Below are 20,517 nucleotides of genomic sequence, written 5' to 3' on the forward strand. Positions count from 1 at the left end.
ATACGCATGCTCTTTCAGCACCTGAGGATAAAAAGGTTCGCCATCACTGACCCAGATAGATCTATATCATTTCCAGTAAGAATGATCTTTATGTAGAAGATCATTATAGGAAGGTTTTATTTGAATTAAAAGTCAGGGGAGGAAGGACTGTTGATTATATCAATAGATGATTAGGTTAATTCCAAGGAGAATTGCAGGATATTTTTTTTCCAGATTGCTTTTAATAGCATCACGGCTGAACAAATAACATCTGTTTTTGTACTCTAGGTCTCTGAATTGGGTCCAGAAAACCTTCCACCTCTTGATCCTCCAGATGCCAGCCTAATCTATGCCGTCCCAGCCAACATACGGCCTGTATTAAGTAAATATAGAGTAGAAGTAAGTTCAGATAAAGGAAGTACCCAATGATCCTCTGAATCCTTGTGTAGTGTGTGTAAATATGCTGAGGCAAAGTGAGTTTGTTCACATCCATTTGTACTTCTGATGCACACCTGTATGGATGTTATTTTTTCCCTGTCAGATGTTTTGCACTTAAAAGAGGGAAGCACGGAGAGAGGGAGAAGGAGAGAGAGAAAGAGAGAGAGAGTTTATGATTGTCCTATACTTAAATACTGTATTTTTCAGCATATAAGATGCACCGGAGTATAAGACACACCTTAGTTTTTTGGGGGAAATGTACCTAGGTATTCATTCCAGGTAGTTTTGGGGGGGAATCTACCAGATATTCATTCCAGGTATTCAGCACATTATTTTATTCCCTGGTTAGGGCTGAAAAAAATCTTCTTCAGAGGGAGTAGCAATGAAAACAAGCCTGCAAAGACTTAGGCCAGCATTTCCCAACCAGTGTGCCGCGGCACACTAGTGTGCCGCGAGACACAGTCAGGTGTGCCGCCAAGCTCCTAGGGAAGCTCCAGCTGGGCGGGGCGCTGCCGGTGCCTCCGAGCTCCCACTCGCAGCTGTCCCCTGGTTCCTGCCCATTGCCGCGGTTTCTGGCACTCTCCTGCTGGGCCCCAAAGAAGGAAGGCGGGAAAAAGGAGAGCTTCATTCTTCGCGCCTCCTTTTTCCTGCCTTCCTTCTTTGGGGCCCAGCAGGAGAGCGCCAGAAACCACGGCAACGGGCAGGAGCCGGGGGACAGCTGCGAGTGGGAGCTCGGAGGCACCGGTAGCGCCCCGCCCAGCTGGAGTTTCCTGGCGTCGTCGGCAAGTGTCCTTTGGGCCCGGCGGGAGGGCACTGGCGGTGGGAGCGGGAGCGTGCCGGCTGCAGCGGCCCCAGGCGGTCGCGGGGAGATGGGGGCAGCGAGAGGGAGCATCAGCGCCACCCCTCTACGAGCAGCAAGAGCCTCAGCGACGGGGCATGCCGTTTGCCTTTCGGCTCCGTCGCTGAGGCTTTTGCTCTCGTGGAGGGGAAGGCGCCGATGCCCAAAGCCTTAGCGACGTTTGGCTGCCGGGGGGGGGGGTGGGGAGGAGAAAATCCTCCCCCCCCTCCAGGAGCAGCAAAAGCCTAAGTGACGGATCGCGCCGTTTGCCTTTCGGCTCCGTCGCTGAGGCTTTTGCTGCTCATGGAGGGGGGGTTGGCGGTGCCGATGCCAAATGCTTTCCCTCCGCGGTGGGGGCTGGAGGGCAGGCGCAGTCAGCCCCAGGAGACAAAGAGGGAATGAGAGAAAGGAAAGAGACAGAAAGGGAGGGAGAGAAAGAACAAGTGAGAGATAGAAAGGATAGAGAGAAAGGGAATGAGAGAAAGGAAAGAGAGAGAAAGAAAGGGAGAGAGAGAAGGAATGAGGGAAAAAGGGAGGAAGAGAGAGAAATGAGAAACATGAGAGAGAAAAGGGGGAAAGACAGGAGAAGTACCCAGAAATGAGACAGTGGTATAAATTTCAGGAGGGATGATTGATGATTGACTGTACAGGTATTTATAAGGGGATGCTACATGGGATTGTATATACGAGGAGGTTATGTATGTATGTATGTATGTATGTATGTATGTATGTATGTATTTATTTATTTATTTATTTATTTATTTATTTATTTATTTATTTATTAGATTTGTGTCATTTTGGTTGGTGGTGTGCCCCAGAATTTTGTAAATGTAAAAAATGTGCCGCGGCTCAAAAAAGGTTGAAAATCACTGACTTAGGCTACCCAGAGGGAGTAGGAAAGAAACTGGGAAAGTTTTATTCCCTGGTTAGGGCTGAAAAAAAACTTTTTTTGGAGAGAGTAGCAATGAAAATAAGCCTGCCAGCCAGGAAGAGCCAAGAAGATTGTTAGCACCTCAAGGCTGGAAAAAAGAAAGCTTCGATAAAGCTACATTTGGAGTATAAGATGCGCCCAAATTTTCAGCTTCTTTTGGGGGCGGAAGGGGGGTCTTATACTCCAAGAAATAGGGTAGGTCCTTGCAATTCATGATGTGTTGACATTATACTTTAGCCAATAAAGAGAGAGATCTAAGTTGTGTGCCTCTTCTTCATCAGTGAGTCTTTTGCTTCTCTGTCTTGTTAACCAATGAATTAGTTAATTTGTTGGGAGAGTTTTGCAAATGTGGAAAGTAACCCCACCAACTAGTCACAGTTCACAACTATACTTAATTGAAGTCTTCAATAAAAAACACGGCAACAGAATTTCTTGTAAAAAATATACTTTTCTTCTTAGCAAAGTGTTTCTCTAAATAAACTATCACCTTTACAAACAAACCTCCCACAATACTATCTTACAACTATGATTACATCCACCACTGCAACCACCAACCACACAATCAACTACAAACCACTAACCACACCCATGCAAGGGTGATATTTCTTTTATATAGGTTACAGCCAATCAGGTGGCAGCACAGTTAGTAAACCCATGATTACATACTGATTAGTGCTTACATTAACCATTACTATGGTTACAGACAATTTTCCTGCATTGTAATATTACTTCTAGAAATAAACCTATTCTTGACATAATTAACAGAATCTGGAATCAGTTGCTTTTTGCTTTATAAGCTGCTTGAACGAAAAAGAGAAGATTGCCAACAATGCGCAGGAGCAGCAGCTAAAAAAGCCAACACAATCCTAAGCTGCATCAACAGGGGAATACACTCCAAGACCAGGGAAGTCTTAATACCACTCTACTACGCCCTGGTCCGACCACACCTGGAGTACTGTATTCAGTTCTGGTCACCACACTTCAAAAGAGACATTGAAACTCTGGAGAAGGTGCAAAAAAGAGCAACCAAGATGATTAAGGGATTGGAAACCAAGACTTACGAAGAGAGACTGAGGGAACTGGGCATGGATTGCCTAGAGAAAAGGGGGCCCAGAGCGGACATGATAGCAGTCTACAAGTATACGAGAAGATGTCACAGAGAGGAGGGGATCACTTTATTCTTCAGGGCACCAGAGGGCCAGACGAGGAACAACGGCTGGAAGCTGACCAAGGAGAGATTCAACATGGAGATAAGGAGGAATGGTCAGAGCAATCAACCATTGGAACAACCTACCAGCAGACGTTGTGAACTCCAACACTCTGGACATTTTTAAGAGAAGATTGAACTGCCACTTGACTGGTGTACTATAGGGTTCCTGCTTGGGCAGGGGGTTGAACTCGATGGCCTTCATGGTCCCTTTCAACTCTAACACTAAATAAATAAATTGATCTCATGGCTTCATGAGATCATGGCTAACGCAATCACCACCTATCCACAGCCAATCCACTTTTATACAACTTTATATTCTCTCCTTTCCTCTCCACTTGCAGTAGGAGGATCCAAATTATCGCCTCCTCTAAAGGGTTGTTGTATATTGATCCCTGAAGTGAGTTCTGTAGAAGTTACATACTGTATTATTTCTTTCCCTGCCACAGGTTCTATTCTGGGGTCTTCGGGAATTGAAGAAAGTTCAGCTTCTATCAGTTGACCGTCCCCAAGTCATCATTGAATGTGCCAGTAAAGGAGTGAAATCCTGTGTGATTCAGAGCTACAAGAAAAATCCTAACTTTACTACCCTGTCAGACTGGTTTGAAGTGGTACGCGCATACACATTTCTGCTAAATATATTCATCTTTGCCACCTTTGCCTTTTGCTTAAAATGATGCAGTAGAATTAAATAGAATTTCATAACAATAATTCAATTGTCTAGCACAGGGGTTGGCAACCTTAAACACTCAAAGAGTCACTTGGACCCATTTCCCACAGAAAAGAAAACACCAGGAGCCACAGAACCCTTTCTGTGCCTGACTATTTCCTGAGTGGCTACTGAACTAGCATATACAGTGATACCTTGTCTTACAAACTTAATTGGTTCCAGGACGAGGTTTGTAAGGTGAAAAGTTTGTAAGACGAAACAATGTTTCCCATAGGAATCAATGGAAAAGCGATTAATGCATGCAAGCCCAAAACTCACCCCTTTTGCCAGCTGAAGCGCCCGTTTTTGTGCTGCTGGGATTCCCCTGAGGCTCCCCTCCATGGGAAACCCCACCTCCGAACTTCTATGTTTTTCTAATGCTGCAGGGGAATCCCAGCAGCGCAAAAACAGGTGCTTCACTGGCAACGGAAGTCCAGAGGTGGGGTTTCCCAGCGAGGGGAGCCTCAGGGGAATCCCAGCAGCACAAAAGCATGGAAGTCCTGGAAACCCCACCTCCGGACTTCTGTGTTTTTGTGATGCTGTGATTTCGCTGAGGCTCCCCTCGCTGGTAAACCCCACCTCTGGACTTCCCAGTGAAGCTCCCGTTTTTGCGCTGCTGGGATTCCCCTGCAGCATCGAAAAACACGGAAGTCCAGAGGTGGTGTTTCCCATGGAGGGGAGCCTCAGGGGAATCCCAGCAGCGCAAAAACGGGCGCTTCGCTGACAACAGAAGTCCGGAGGCTGGGCATCCCAGTGTGGGCAGCTTGGGTTTGTAAGTTGAAAATAGTTTGTAAGAAGAGGCAAAAAAAATCTTAAACCCTGGGTTTGTATCTTGAAATGTTTGTATGATGAGCGGTTTGTAAGACGAAGTATCACTGTATAATTGAATTAAACATTCTGTTTTCTTCTGAAACTTTTCTTGGATTTATCCAATCTTAGGGAGAGGCAGATGTAGGGTCTTCTGCTTGGGCAGGGGGTTGGACTAGATGACCTGGAAGGTCCCTTCCCACTCTGTTAATATGTTAAATATTTATGGTGACCTATGATATTTGCTTTAGTTTAGCAAGATCTCCCTCTATAGGTGAGGAACAATAAGAGAAATGGCTCAGAAGTGGAGCCTGACACTTACCATATGGTTGAAATAAGAGAATACAATCCAATTGTAGTTTCATTTCATTTTCTAAAATGTCAGAATGTCATTAAGCAAAATTTTCCTACTTTCTCCAACTGCCATTTTTGAGAACAGCTGGTAACCAACAGTTAGAATACAGCACTGTTCATACTCATGAAATTTTATCCCTAATTCTGACTGCACAAGAGAGAAGAAATTCTTAGCATATTGTTTTAAGAAACAATGCCCAGAAAGAAAATAATGAAAGGGTTAACTTCGCAAACGCCTCTTGCCTTGTTTTCCATTAACTTTAACTGCACCCTATGCACTTCACATTTCCACCAGTACCTGGCATATAATTTTAAGAAAAATATTATGGAATTGTTGATTACATCATTAAGATCACAGGTAGTGATGGGCGAACCCAACGGTGTTCGGGTTCGGCAAGTTCGGACGAACTTTATGCAAAATTCGGCCGAACCCGAACCAAACCCGAACCCGAACCTGAATGGGGAATCCCACAAAGAGATTCCGGGGGCGGAGCTTTGATGTCACGTATACTGGCAGGTTGCTAAGGACGCCAAGGTGATCACTTCCTGGATTCCATGGAATCCAGGAAGTGATCACCTTGGCATCCTTAGCAACCTGCCGGTGACGTCAAGGTTCTGCCCCCGGAATCTCTTCGTGGGAGGGATTCCCCAGCTCCTTCAAATAAACATGTTTAGTTTTATGTGAAAGGACCGCCCTTTGCTTGCAGCACCACTGCGGTGTCCTTTCAGGTAAAAATAACAATGTTTATTTTTACGTGGAGACCTCCCTTTGAAGGAGCTGGGGAATCCCTCCCATGAAGAGATTCCAGGGGCGGAGCCTTGACGTCACCAGCAGGTTGCTAAGGACGCCAAGGTGATCACTTCCTGGATTCCATGGAATCCAGGAAGTGATCACCTTGGCGTCCTTAGCAATCTGCTGGTGACGTCAAAGCTCCAAATGCTGAACGCGACCCTGAACTTTGCCCGAAGTTTCAAAAAATTTCGGGTTCATCTTCGGCATACCGAACACCGCAAAATTCAGTACGAAGCCGAATTGTGCGGGTTCGGTTCGCCCATCACTAATCACAGGCTTGTTGGACTTTAAATGAGGCAGAGGATAAAAGGGGAAGAAATGCAATTAAACTGATGTTTTAAATGAAAAAAAATAGTTTGGGTAACAAAGAGAGAAAACTTGCTGAATCTGATTTTGTTTAATTGCTTATTAATCAATCTATTTCATTTCTTTTCTACATGTTTAAGATTTTTTTTTAAATTAACTGAGAATTCATACATATTTTTTGCGAATTTATAATTCATATGCACTTTTTTGTTTTTCCCATTATCAGAAAATATACTTAATTTAGTAAGATCTTTGCATAATGTCTATATCTTGCTGTGCACTTTATGAGTGGTGAAGTTCATTAGAACATTTGGACAGGTATAATTTTGATGTTTTAATAATCTTAATTTATATGCAGTTTCAGAAGTGTCAGTTCAATGCGCTCCTATCATCGTGATAATCAAATAATTTATGTTTCATGAGAAAATAATCAGCTAGACTTATCAAATAAATTGTGTCTAATATAAAAGCCTATCTCCCGTGGCATGTTATCCAAGTTTGGCCAAACAAATTATGACAGGTCTCTTGTTCCAAGGTTCTTGTGAATCAATAAATTGACTTAGACTTCAAACATGACTTTAATTCAAATAAAAATAAAAGGGAATCTAATAACTGGAATTTATTAACTGCAAGATCTGAGGCTTGTTGTTTTTAAATCACAAGATGTCTGGAATTAAATTGGATTTTTACTGAGAAGTTTATGTAAGGTTGGACCATAACTAAGGTTTTTCTTTTTTTAGAGAAACATCTGCAGTTATTTTAAACCCAATAGATTTTAATCTTTGTGACATTTAATGGAATTGTTCAAAGGACCAATGACATGTTAGAAATAGATGATGAAAGGTTTTAAAACATCGGTGGCCTTTCTACTAAGACATGAAATTCAAAGAAATCCAGCTTCTGTAAAAATTCGGAAGACAACTTGTAATTCATCTCCAGTAAATTACAGAAATCCAATTGCCAGAGGATTTTCTTGTGGGATTTGATAGAAAACTCATTTCCAGTTAGAACTAAATGTGCAGAAAGGAAATGATGAAAAATGCCATTGGAGAAGATAAGGAAAGATCTGACTGGTTCTTTTATGTTTCTCCGTTGTTTTAGGAATTGCCTGAAAATGAACTTCTGCATCCTCCGCTAAGCATCTGTGTGGTTGACTGGAGAGCCTTTGGCCGTAGCACCCTAGTGGGGACCCATACTGTCAACTGCCTTAAGCAGTTTCTGAAACCTCTTGTAGAAGTGGAGAAAGGTAAGTCACTCCAAAAGTCTACTCAGAATCCACCCTCCTAGAGCTGTGAAGATGCAAATAGTAGAAGGTTAATACCAATGATGTTCATCCATCATGTTCATCATGTTCAAAGAGGACCTTGACATGTAATGGGTTGTGGGCTATGCGTGATGTGTCCGCAGGTGGCTAGTATTGTGGTTGGCTCACATCCAGTTCCTTGGTCTCGAACTTTGATGAGGATGAACCGGGTCCATCTGGGGAGGTCATAGGCCAATGTATCGGACAGTGTATTGGACAGTGAAAGTGAAGGACCTAGGAATACTCAGGAGGCTGCAAACTCCCCCAGATGTGATGGTGGCAGAATCAGAGGAGGAGGGATGTGTGATGGATCCTATTTTAGATACGAGAGTGAGAAGAATGAGAGGGAGACAGGAGTATTTCCAGCAATGGAGATAATGTCATCACAGGGAGGAAAGGGGGAAGTTCTGAATAGAGAGAGAGAGCTAATAGCTGAAGTGTGTTTCTGTCTGAAACCTTGCAAAATCTAGTCCCGTAAAACATTGTGAGTATCTGTTCACATCAAGAATTAATTGGCTTTAATTTATGACTTTTTGTTGGGCATTTATTATCAGCTGATGATGCTAGAGTCTGGGCAGGCAAAATGCCATTCCTTTGAGTTCTTCACTATTTCCAGCACGCTGCTTTGTAAATAGACTTTTGTATATATCAATTTGGAGTCCGAGTTTTCATTGGGGCTTAATTGCTGCTAATTGGTTTGGGACCAATAAGTTATTGGTTTTTAGATGCTGATTTATCCTCTTTTTGAGTAGAGTCTCCATCATTTTAACTATAACTGATGTCAAGCTAACTGGCCTGTAGTTTCTTCTCTACTGCCCTTCTTGTGGCCATTCTGGTCATTCTCCAATCATCAGGAACATCTCCTGTTAAAAGGGATTGGTTAAACAAATCAGTCATGGAGGCAGCAATCACAGATCTGAGTTCTTTAAGAACTCTGGGGTGGGTGTCATCTGGACCCATTGTCTTATTTATCTTTAATCGTTCAAGTTCTTCTAAGAGATCAGCCTCTGAGATCACTGGAGCTGAATCCCTAAAGCTGGAAGCAATGCTATATCCACCCATAGTATTATACAGTGGTACCTCGACATACGAGTTTAATTCGTGCCAGACCAGAGCTCGTATGTCGATCAATTCGTATCTCGAACGAATGCCTTTAGACTTGGTGTTTTTCGCGCCGAGATAACTGGAAACATGGAATTCTTGTGCCACCTAGTGGACGCTCAGCTCGTATCCCGAATTTGAGCTCAGGTGTCGAACAGAAATTTTGCTCGCGTCTCAGCTCGTAACTTGGAATACTCGCATGTGGAGCAGCTCGTATCTAGAGGTACTACTGTATCATTATATATTGTATCATGAGGAACATCCTGATTGTACAATCTGAAACACATGAAATGCTGAAATGTCCTTCACTGGAGTCTTCAAACCCAGGCCAGATGGATACCTGTCAGAAATGTTCCAAAGAATTCTTCATAAAGTACGAAGTTCTTTGTATCCCATCACTTCTATGGTTCAAATGTGTGAATTACTATAATAATAATAACAGAGTTGAAAGGGGGCCAATATCGAGAGACTTGAAGGAGGCTTTCAACTGTATTGTTTCCTTGTTCCCCATGCGATCGCTTTCCTTTAGATGGCTCACCAGAGAGGACCTGTTTAGGGATGCGATGGTCTAGCATCCTAGCAACATGGCCTGCCCAGCGTGTCTGGGCTTTCATCAGCAGGGTGAGAATTGATGGCAGGCCTGCTCTGGAGAGGACCTCAGTGTCAGGCACCATATCCTGCCACCGAATCCTCAGAATTCTACGGAGACAGGTCAGGTGGAAGTGGCTCAATTGCCTAGCATTTCTCCTGTTTACAGTCCAAGTCTCACTGGCATACAACAGGGTAGTTAGCACTACTGCTTGGTGGATTTTGAGCTTTGTAGCAAGGCTTATTCCACGTCGGTTCCACACGTTGTTGGTCATTAGTCTGCTAAATGCAGAGCTTGCTGTTGGCTTATCTCGGTTAGCTATGCTATGAAACCTTCGACAATACCGAACAGAGAATTTTAATAGAGCGTGGATGTGTGATAAAGCCAAGACACAGACTTAGTTAAATAAGTATTATTTACATATAAACAAAATATAAACAATCCAAAATATGCACGTAGCAAATACAGAATATAGATAACAAGCACGAAGCTAAAATATAATATAGATAAAGCACGAAGCTTATACAATACAGATAAAGCACGAAGCTTATACAAGCACAGAGCTTAGACACGACTCCCCCATCTCAGGCAAAAGTAAAAGTAACAAGGAAGTGACTGGGCAGAATCATGAGCTTTTATAGCTTCAATGATGACATAGCCTTGAACATTAACTCTGCAAGTAAAAGTGAACTCTTTGAGTACACATTAACCCTTTAAGTACAAGTTTGGTACAGTTTACAATATGCAGTTTATAATGGCAATGCACACATGTACCCTGTACTCACACTTGCCTTGGCGATTCTGCAGTTGACCTCAATGTCAATTGTCCCACCATCCTGGACCTGAAAGTCTTTTGTAGATAGGTTGGCCCAATATTTTTCAATGGCCACAAAATATCTGTTGGGTACAGGGAGTTGGGACTCTGAGTTTCCCTTAAGATTTTCATTTCTCTTTTTTAAGATGTTGGATAACCATCTGTCTGAAGTAGTGTAGGGATTCCTGCCTAAGCAGGGGGTTGGACTAGGAGACCTCCAAGGTCCCTTCCAACTTTCTTGTTATTCTTATTATTTTAGGGGAAATATTTTATAATGCCTTCTGTGGGGGGGGGGGGGGGGAGGTGGCTTCCCACATGATCTTCCTTGTTGAATTTTATATGTTGACTTCTTTTCAGCTGCTGCTCCAGCACAACCTCAGCCAAGTCAACTTCCATCATCTTCGTCAGACCACATTTATGTTGATGTGGAACATGGGGGCTCTCATTTAGCCTTCCCAAAACCTGAGGCAGCAGAAGTACATATTCCTCTATCACCCCCGCTGCTACCACCAGCTCCTTCACGGAAGCGTTCACTAGCTTCTTCCTCTAGGTGGTCAAAAGATGGAAAAATAAAAGTAAGTGACATCCAGTTTGGAGCCTTTTGTATTTTCCACTAGACAATGCATTCCCTTCTATATGGTGAAACAAGGCTCAAAAAATATACCAAGTGGGAAAACACATACAGGTAGTCCTCGATTTATGACTTCAGTTGAGCCTAACGTTTATATTGCTAATCCACGGTGGTGCAGTGGTTAGAATTTAATATGGCAGGCTACTTCTGCTTAATGCAATTTGGCAGTTCAAATCCCACCAGGCTCAATGTTGATTCAGCCTTCCGAGGTCGGCAAAATTAGGATCCAGATTGTTGAGAGCAATATGCTGACTTTATAAACTGCTTAGAGAGAGCTGTAAAAGCATTGTAAAGCAGAATATAAGTCTAGGTGCTATTGCTATTGCTTAGAGAGGGCTATAGAGAGTCTTTGGAGAGGGGCGGCATACAAATCTAAATTATTATTATTATTATTATTATTATTATTATTATTATTATTTGTCTAAGGGCTATTGCTATTGTTTAGAGAGGGCTATAAAGCATTGTAAAGCAGTATATAAGTCTAAGGGCTATTGCTATTGCTTAGAGAGGGCTATAAAGCATTGTAAAGCAGCATATAAGTCTAAGGGCTATTGCTATTGCTTAGAGAGGGCTCTACATCTCCACCCCATGCCCAGTCAACGAAGCGGTGGAAGTGATGTGCCGGTGCCTGGAGGCTGTTGGAGCCTGGATGGGTGTCAACAGACTCAAACTCAACCCGGATAAGACGGAGTGGCTGTGGGTTTTGCCTCCCAAGGACAATTCCACCTGTCCGTCCATTACCCTGGGGGGGGGAATTATTGACCCCCTCAGAGAGGGTCTGCAACTTGGGCGTCCTCCTCGATCCACAGCTCACATTAGAAAACCATCTCTCAGCTGTGGCGAGGGGGGCGTTTGCCCAGGCTCGCCTGGTACACCAGTTGCGGCCCTATCTGGATTGGGACTCATTGCTCACAGTCACTCATGCCCTCATCACCTTGAGGTTCGACTACTGTAATGCTCTCTACATGGGGCTACCTCTGAAAAGTGTTCGGAAACTTCAGATCGTGCAGAATGCAGCTGTGAGAGCAGTCATGGGCTTACCTAGGTATGCCCATATTTCACCATCACTCCGCAGTCTGCATTGGCTGCCGATCAGTTTCCGGTCACAATTCAAAGTGTTGGTTATGACCTTTAAAGCCCTTCATGGCATTGGACCAGAATATCTCCGAGACCGCCTCCTGCTGCACGAATCCCAGCGACCGATTAGGTCCCACAGAGTGGGCCTTCTCCGGGTCCCGTCAACTAAACAATGTCGGTTGGCGGGCCCCAGGGGAAGAGCCTTCTCTGTGGCGGCACCGGCCCTCTGGAACCAGCTCCCCCCAGAGATTAGAACTGCCCCTACTCTTCCTGCCTTCCGTAAACTCCTTAAAACCCACCTTTGCCGTCAGGCATGGGGGAACTGAAACATCTCCCCCTGGGCATGTTTAATTTATACATGGTATGCTTGTGTGCGTGTCTGTTAGTATATGGGGTTTTTAAAATCTTCAAATATTTTAAATTAGTCGGATTATTTATGATTTGTTCCACTTGTGAGCCGCCCCGAGTCTTCGGAGAAGGGCGGCATACAAATCCAAATAATAAATAAATAAATAAATAAAGCATTGTAAAGCAGCATATAAGTCTAAGGGCTATTGCTATTGCTTAGAGAGGGCTATAAAGCATTGTAAAGCAGTATATAAGTCTAAGGGCTATTGCTATTGCTTAGAGAGGGCTATAAAGCATTGTAAAGCAGTATATAAGTCTAAGGGCTATTGCTATTATTTAGAGAGGGCTATAAAGCATTGTAAAGCAGCATATAAGTCTAAGGGCTATTGCTATTGCTTAGAGAGGGCTATAAAGCATTGTAAAGCAGTATATAAGTCTAAGGGCTACTGCTATTGCCAACCAATCAGTTGTTACAGGGGTTTGCCCCATTTTATGAGCTGTTTTGCCATAGCTGTTAAATTTATGCATGTGTGTGCATGTATCTTTACTATTTTTATTAATAACTCAAAATGTTGAACAGCTCTCATATTTCTTCATGCTTCTATTTTCCTCACTAAAACAGCCCTATGAGGTGAGTTGGGCTGAGAGAGAAACTGCCCAAAGTCACCCTAGCTGCTTTAATTACTGAGGCGGGATTAGAACCGATCATCTCCTAGTGATTGGCCCAAAGTTACCCAGCCAGCTTTCATGCCTGAGGTGGAACTAGAACTCACTTTCTCCTAGTTTTTAGCCTGGTGTTTTAACTACTAGACCAGTGATGGTGAACCTATGGCCCAGGTGCCACAGGTGGCACACGGAGCCATATCTGTTGGCATGTGAGCCGTTGCCCTAGCTTAGCTCCAATGTACACGTATGTGCCAGCCAGCTGATTTTTGCCTCTGGGAGGGCATTTTTGGCTTGTAGAGTGTCTCTGGGGGATGGGGGAGGGCAGTAATGGGCAGCCAAAATTTTTACTGCCACACTGTAGGTGTGGCTTATTTTGTGGGTGGGGCTAAATGGGCATGTGACTGGGTAGGAGTGGCTTGCCGGCCATGTGACCGGGTGGGAGTGGCTTGAACGATCATCATCGTTCAAGTGAACTGTTAAGTCCTTGACTTACAACCTTACCAGTGTCGCTCCCTGGGGTGACAATTTGCTTCGGATGTCCTGCGCTCTCCTTCCTGGATCACCACCCTCCTACACCTCAGGCTGCATAGCTAGGCGAACGGGCGCTGCCGGAAGCATAAATGTTGCCAGTGCCGCTTCCACCCATGCCTTCTGCTTGCACCTCAGGCGAGAGGTGGCCGCGAGAGGCTGGAGGGAAGCCGGGCAGGAGGGAGGGAAGCTCATCCGAGGCCAGGAAGGAGGAAAGAGGAAAAAATCAAGGAGCGCAGATGCAGCAGCAGGGGGAAAAGGAGAGCCAAACTGACACCGGTAATCCAGGAAGTGACAGCCGCCGATCAGCTGGAGCTGCGCACTCATCTTCATTTCTGCTGGTAGAACTGGGTGTTTTTACCCTCTCCCAGCTCCGGGGAAGCCTTTGGAGCCTGGGGAGGGCCTATTGGGCCCACCAGAAGTTGGGAAAGAGGCCATTTCCGGCCTACAGAGGGTCTCCGGGGAGGTGGGGGAAGCTGTTTTTGCCCTCTGCAGGCATTGAATTATGGGTCTGGACATTCGTGCATACACAATTTATTTATTTTATTTATTTATTTATTATTTGGATTTGTATGCCGCCCCTCTCCGAAAACTCGGGGCGGCATACAATAGCATGTGCTCAGACTCAAGCTCAACCCGGATAAGGCGGAGTGGCTGTGGGTTCTGCCTCCCAAGGACAATGCCATCTGTCCATCCATAACCCTGGGGGGGGGGGAATTACTGACCCCTTCAGAGAGGGTCCGCAACTTGGGCATCGTCCTCGATCCACAGCTCACATTAGAAAAACATCTTTCAGCTGTGGCGAGGGGGGCGTTTGCCCAGGTTTGCCTGGTGCACCAGTTGCGGCCCTATCTGGACCGGGACTCACTGCTCATAGTCACTCATGCCCTCATCACCTCGAGGTTCGACTGCTGTAATGCTCTCTACATGGGGCTACCTTTGAAAAGTGTTCAGAAACTTCAGATCGTGCAGAATGCAGCTGCGAGAGCAATCATGGGCTTCCCAAGCCATGCCCATGTTACACCAACACTCCGCAGTCTGCATTGGTTGCCGATCAATTTCCGGTCACAATTCAAAGTGTTGGTTATGACCTATAAAGCCCTTCATGGCATCGGACCAGAATATCTCCAGGACCGCCTTCTGCCGCACGAATCCCAGCGACCGGTTAGGTCCCACAGAGTTGGCTTTCTCCGGGTCCCGTCGACCAAACAATGTCATTTGGCGGGACCCAGGGGAAGAGCCTTCTCTGTGGCGGCCCCGACCCTCTGGAACCAGCTCCCCCCAGATATCAGAGTTGCCCCCACCCTCCTTGCCTTTCACAAACTCCTTAAAACCCACCTCTGTCGTCAGGCATGGGGGAATTGAAAATTTTTTCTCCCTTCCCCCTAGGCTTATAGAATTTATACATGGTATGCTTGTTTGTATGATTGGTCTCTTAAATGGGGTTTTTTTAGATTACTTTTTAATATTAGATTTGTTACATTGTTTTCTTTATTGCTGTTAGCCGCCCCGAGTCTTCGGAGAGGGGCGGCATACAAATCTAAATAAACTAAACTAAACTTTCAGCACTCGAGGAAAAAAGGCTTTGCCATCATTGTATTAGACTACACTGGCCTATGATTCATCATTCAAGAAGAAATCCAGATTTAAAACATCCATATTCAGTATTTCTTTGTCCTAGACATTTGTATAGGGAATAACTCTGATAATATAATTAAAAATAGATACAAAAAGTACACTTAAAAAAAACACAACTCCAAGAAAAAGTCATTTTCACCCGTAACATTTTTTTTAAGGACCGCAAAAAATCAATTTACCGCTCTACCAAGAGGAAAAAAAGAACTGTCGCGGATGAATCTGCTGAAAATGTCATTGATTGGTGGTCAAAGTATTATGCTTCAATACAAAAAGTACAAAAGGTAGGCAAAGTCATAATATATATTTTAATCTATTTTTCTATGTGATAATATTTTTTTTAGGATTGAAGGTTTTTTTTCCTGAGTAGGAATAGCTCCTTTTCAGACATTTCAATTTGAGAGAGAGAGAGAAAGAGAAAGAGAAAGAGAGAGAGAATTCCAGCAAAGAAAAGTATTTCTAATTAAGTCCTGAATTCATTGTCAGCCTCACATTGCAATGAACAAGGACATACATTCAATTTGGCAGCTACTGAAATTATCAGACAAGCAGATACAAAAACAGCCAGGGAAGTGATTGAAGCCTGGGAAATGGGTGAGTGGTGGGATTCATTTTTTTTTACTACTGATTTTTTTATTTTGTCCAATATACATCAATACACAATGAAGGTTATAGAGGTTATACTCGAGTAAAATATATTAGAGAAAGAATAGAAGTGAAAATTTAGGAATAAAATATATCAATTAGAGAATAGAAGGATATTATGAGAGTAGTATAAGAGGATTAGAATAGAAGAATATGATATATGAGATACAGGAGAGACAATAGGACAGGGGACGGGAGGCACACTAGTGCACTTATGCACGCCCCTTACTGACCTCTTAGGAATCTGGAGAGGTCAACCGTGGATAGTCTGAGGTTAAAATGTTGTGGGTTAGGGTAAGATACTACAGAGTCCGGTAATGAGTTACATGCTTCGACAACTCAATTACTAAAGTCGTATTTTTTACAGTCCAATTTGGCGTGGTTAATATTAAGCTTGTATCTGTTGTGTGCTCTTCTGTTATTGTGGTTGAAGCTGAAGTAGTCGTTGACAGGCAGGACGTTGCAGCATATGATCTTGTGGGCAATACTTAGATCATGTTTAAGGCGTTGTAGTTTTTTTTAAAAAAAATTATTTATTTTGTCCAATACAGAATAGATATAGAAGAGAATAGACATGTAGTAATATATATAAAGAAAATATATAAAAATAGAGAAGATATATGAAAGGAAGAAAATATATATGATATATGAGATAAAGGAAAGACAATTGGACAGGGGATGAAAGGCACACTCGTGCCCTTATGTACGCCCCTTACTGACCTCTTAGGAACCTGGAGAGGTCAATCATGGATAGTCTAAGGGAGAAATATTGGGGGTTAGGGGTTGACACTATTGAGTCCGGTAATGAGTTCCCCACTTCGACAACTCAATTGTTAAAGTCATATTTTTTACAGTCAAGTTTGGAGCGGTTAATATTAAGTTTGAATCTGTTGTGTGCTCTTGTGTTGTTGCGGTTGAAGCTGAAGTAGTCATTGACAGGCAGGACGTTGCAGCATATGATCTTGTGGGCAATACTTAAATCGTGTTTTAGGCATTGTAGTTCTAAGCTTTCTAGATCCAGGATTGTTAGTCTATTTTCGTAGGGTATTCTGTTTCGGGTGGAAGAGTGAAGAGCTCTTCTGGTGAAGTATCTCCCTGAAGATGGACTCCAACATGAGTCCGAAAGCTCAGAAGACAAAATCTCTTGTCCCGGTGATTGACCCATTTGGATCCTGATTGAAACATTATGTTGGGACATATTTATTTACCTTCATTCCTAAGTAAATAATTAAATAACAGAAAGTAAATACAGTAAATACCTCTACTTAAGAACTTAATATATTCTGTGACCAAGAATTTTTGACTTAAGGTTCTTAAGTAAAAAAGTTTGTAAGTAGAAGCAATTTTTCCCATAGGAAAAGTAGAAGCAATTTTTTCCATAGGAATTTTTGACTTTAGGTTCTTAAGTAAAAAAGTTTGAAAGTAGAAGCAATTTTCCCCATAGGAATCAATGTAAAAGCAAATAATGTGTGCAAACCCATTAGGAAAGAAATAAAAGCTTGGAATTTGGGTGGGAGGACGAGGAGGAAGAAGAGGAGGAGGACAGTCGCTGCCCAGGGAAGAAGGGGAGGTGAGGGGAATAAAAAAAATCCAAAACTTTAAGGCTTAAAAAAAAAAGAGGAACTCTGAGGTAGCTAGGAGGAGCATGTGCCTCCCATACACACGGCACGAGGCTGCCTCCCATACATGCGCCAGAGAGAGTGCCGCTCTCAAATTTCCTGGGAATTTTTTCCGGGCTCGGGTTCTTAAGTAGAAAATGGTTCTTAAGAAGAGGCAAAAAAATCTTGACCACCCGGTTCTTATCTAGAAAAGTTCTTAAGTAGAGGCATTCTTAGGTAGAGGTACCACTGTATGTTAAAGCTGGATTGCAGTTAAATAATTTGAACTAGAACTTCGTATCTAAACTTTTCATTTTATCTCCCAAGGCAAAAGTCTTCGATTTCAATGATGGAAAACCAGGAACATGTAAGCAAATATTTACATTTTTTTATTAATAGTGTTTTTCATAGCAAATGCTAACAGCCCGTTCTCTCAAGAATATTCACACTCAGCCAGCATTTTGGTTTATTCCGAGTGATCTGTATCCAAAATGTCTGTTTTCCTATAGAATATATCTTTCCCTAGAAAAGAAATTTTTAGTCCCATGGAAAATCTCACTTGTAGAAAGAGATGGACTTCTTATCATGGCAGTTTCTCTTCATTCCTATCACCTGGTTGTCCCTTAGGTGCTATTTCAAAAGACAGTTGGACTTTGTTTTTCCTTGGAGACCTTTTACTTCTCATCTGAACAGAACTGAAGGAGCTTCTTGGATGAGAAGCGAAAGGTCTTCAAGAAAAAATAATGTTCCGTTGCCTTTTGAAAAAGCCCCTTTGAGAGTCCCATGGGGTATAAAGAATGCTCTATAGCCACTAAAACAGATCTATAGATAAAAGAGTATTTCTGGAATGCAAAAGAATTTTATCTCAAGCAGTAATGGGCTCTGCTTCCCCCATGGGCAGGGGGGGGGGATAGTAAATTTATGCACTATTTGTTGAATACTTAATAGTTTTTTATTGCCCTTCCTTCTCTAGTACCTTAATATGATCCTTAGTTACTTTTAAATAGGAAATAATTAAATAGTATGTTTTTACCCATAAGCGCTTTCATCATTTTAATCATTATCTAGAAATGGACTTTTACAACAATTAAAGAAAATTGAGCTACTTGCCTAGTCTGTTATCATACTGAATGTTGTGGGTTCAGTACAAAACCTTAAAATGTTACTGTGCTCCTCAACAAATCATGCTGTCTATCATTTCTCCTTTTTTGTGGCTATTCAAGTAATGTGACTTAATCAACTGAAAAAGAGTCCAAGCACCTAATTGAAAACTTATCTTGGTTGGTAAGCCACTCCCACCCAGTCACATGACCTTTAAGCCACACACACCTGTCACATGATTGTCAAGCCACTCCCACCTGGTCGCATGACCATCAAGCCATACCCACAAAATAAGCCATGCCCACAGTGTGGCAGTAAAAATTTTGGTAGCCCATCACTAACCTCAAATAAGTTGGCAGCAAATGTGGATGGTCTACATCAGAGGTCCCCAACCGCCGGTCCGCGGACCAGGACCGGGCCGTTGGGGGTTTTCAGCCGGTCCGCGGCGGCGCTGCCCTCCCGGCAGAGAACATTATGCAGGACGGGGTGGGGCGTCGGGCGGTGACGCAGCCCTCCACACTTCTCCACAGGGCGGGGAGAATCAGGAGGCTCCTTTGGCGGCTGGGGGCTGCCTGGCTTTGTGATTTTGGCTGGGGGGGGGAGTTAGGAAGGTCCTACTTCTCCCCCCCCCAGCCAAAAATTCAAAGCCTATCTGCTGGATACGGGCGATGAGTGGGACAGAGCGGCGCGGAAGCCTCTTGCAGCAGCTGCCACAGCCACCGGCTTCGGCGCCGCTCGTCCCGCCCATCGCCCGTATCCAGCAGAAGCTGCTGCCCGAGTGCTCTTGGCCGGCGGGATTCAAAGTGCTGGGGTGGGGGGTGTCCTGACAGCCCCCCCACCCCAGTGCTTCGCCTCCCGCTGGGACACCCCCCACCCCAGCACTTTAAATCCCGCCGGCCAAGAGCACTTGGGCAGCAGCTTCTGCCAGACACGGGCAATGAGCGGGACGAGCGGCGCCGAAGCCGGTGGCTGTGGCAGCTGCTGCAAGAGGCTTCCGCGCCGCTCTGTCCCACTCATCGCCCGTATCTAGCAGATAGGCTTTGAATTTTTGGCTGGGGGGGGAGAAGTAGGACCTTCCTAACTCCCCCCCCAGCCAAAATCACAAAGCCAGGCAGCCCCCAGCCGCCAAAGGAGCCTCCTGATTCTCCCCGCCCTGTGGAGAAGTGTGGAGGGCTGCGTCACTAAGCTCCACCCCTCCATAACCCCACCCCCATATGACCAAAGCCCCCCCCCCACCGGGCCGTGGAAAACTCGTCTAACTTAAAGCCGGTCCCTGGTGCTAAAAAGGTTGGGGACCTCTGGTCTACATCAATGGTGTCCAACCGTGGCAATCTGAAGACCTGTAGACTTCAACTCCCAGAATTCCCCAACCAGCCATGCTAACGAGATTCAGACGTTTAGCACATTTCAGAAAGGTTTCTATGTAGATATCGAAAAGCATACTTATGGCATTTTTACATAGAAGGAGATTTTGAGTGACAAAGGAGATATTTGTTTCAAGATCCTTCTTCATGGAAAACTTGCCACGGTAGGTTCTTTCTTATCTATTGGAATTTCATGGATGGGATTTATGGCTGCAGAAAACAGGCTCAAGGTTATAGGACCTGTTTTTGCATTCACATGGTATGTGAGGTTATTTGGCCATCCCTCTCATAGGACCTTTCCAACTGAGATTATATAGGAAGGGTGATGTTTAATTTACCCTCCCTATTTATTTATTTATTTATTTTATTTATTTATTAGATTGGGTATGCCGCCCTTCTCTGAGGACTCGGGGCAGCTCACAGCATATAATATAACAATACAGTACAACGGCAAATCTAATTAAATTTAAAATTACAATCTAATTCTATGATTGTGCTTCTGATATACCCTTCTCTAGTTACTAGCAAGGAAAACATAGAGAAATGCTGGACATTCACTGTCCCTAAACTTGAGTGTTAATCTAAATTCTGGTGTAAATGAGCAAAGAGATGGACTGCAGGAAAGGAGCGGGTTAATTTCAAGATATAGCATCTTAGAGAAGTTTTAATTAAGAGGATGGTGGCTCATAATCTCATCTGTTATATGCTTGTTATTAGCTGGGAAGTTGGTGAAGGTGAGTGGAATTTTAATCATT

At 43.7% G+C, this 20,517-nt stretch overlaps 1 protein-coding gene across 2 annotated transcripts in view; it reads left to right on the forward strand.

Annotated features, from left to right (window-relative positions):
- The window catches only part of FER1L6 (fer-1 like family member 6), a 126,651-nt gene that overhangs the window by 59,336 nt on the left and 46,798 nt on the right, over positions 1–20,517 (forward strand). For both annotated transcript variants that reach the window (XM_070748264.1, XM_070748263.1), the window contains exons 23-28: positions 268–378; positions 3,843–4,004; positions 7,464–7,608; positions 10,527–10,744; positions 15,216–15,338; positions 17,625–17,664. In XM_070748264.1, the coding sequence (XP_070604365.1) occupies positions 268–378; positions 3,843–4,004; positions 7,464–7,608; positions 10,527–10,744; positions 15,216–15,338; positions 17,625–17,664 (799 nt within the window). The remainder of the gene's footprint in view (positions 1–267; positions 379–3,842; positions 4,005–7,463; positions 7,609–10,526; positions 10,745–15,215; positions 15,339–17,624; positions 17,665–20,517) is intronic.

This window comes from Erythrolamprus reginae, chromosome 3 (assembly GCF_031021105.1).
Source record: "Erythrolamprus reginae isolate rEryReg1 chromosome 3, rEryReg1.hap1, whole genome shotgun sequence".
Taxonomy (NCBI): Eukaryota; Metazoa; Chordata; class Lepidosauria; order Squamata; family Dipsadidae; genus Erythrolamprus; species Erythrolamprus reginae.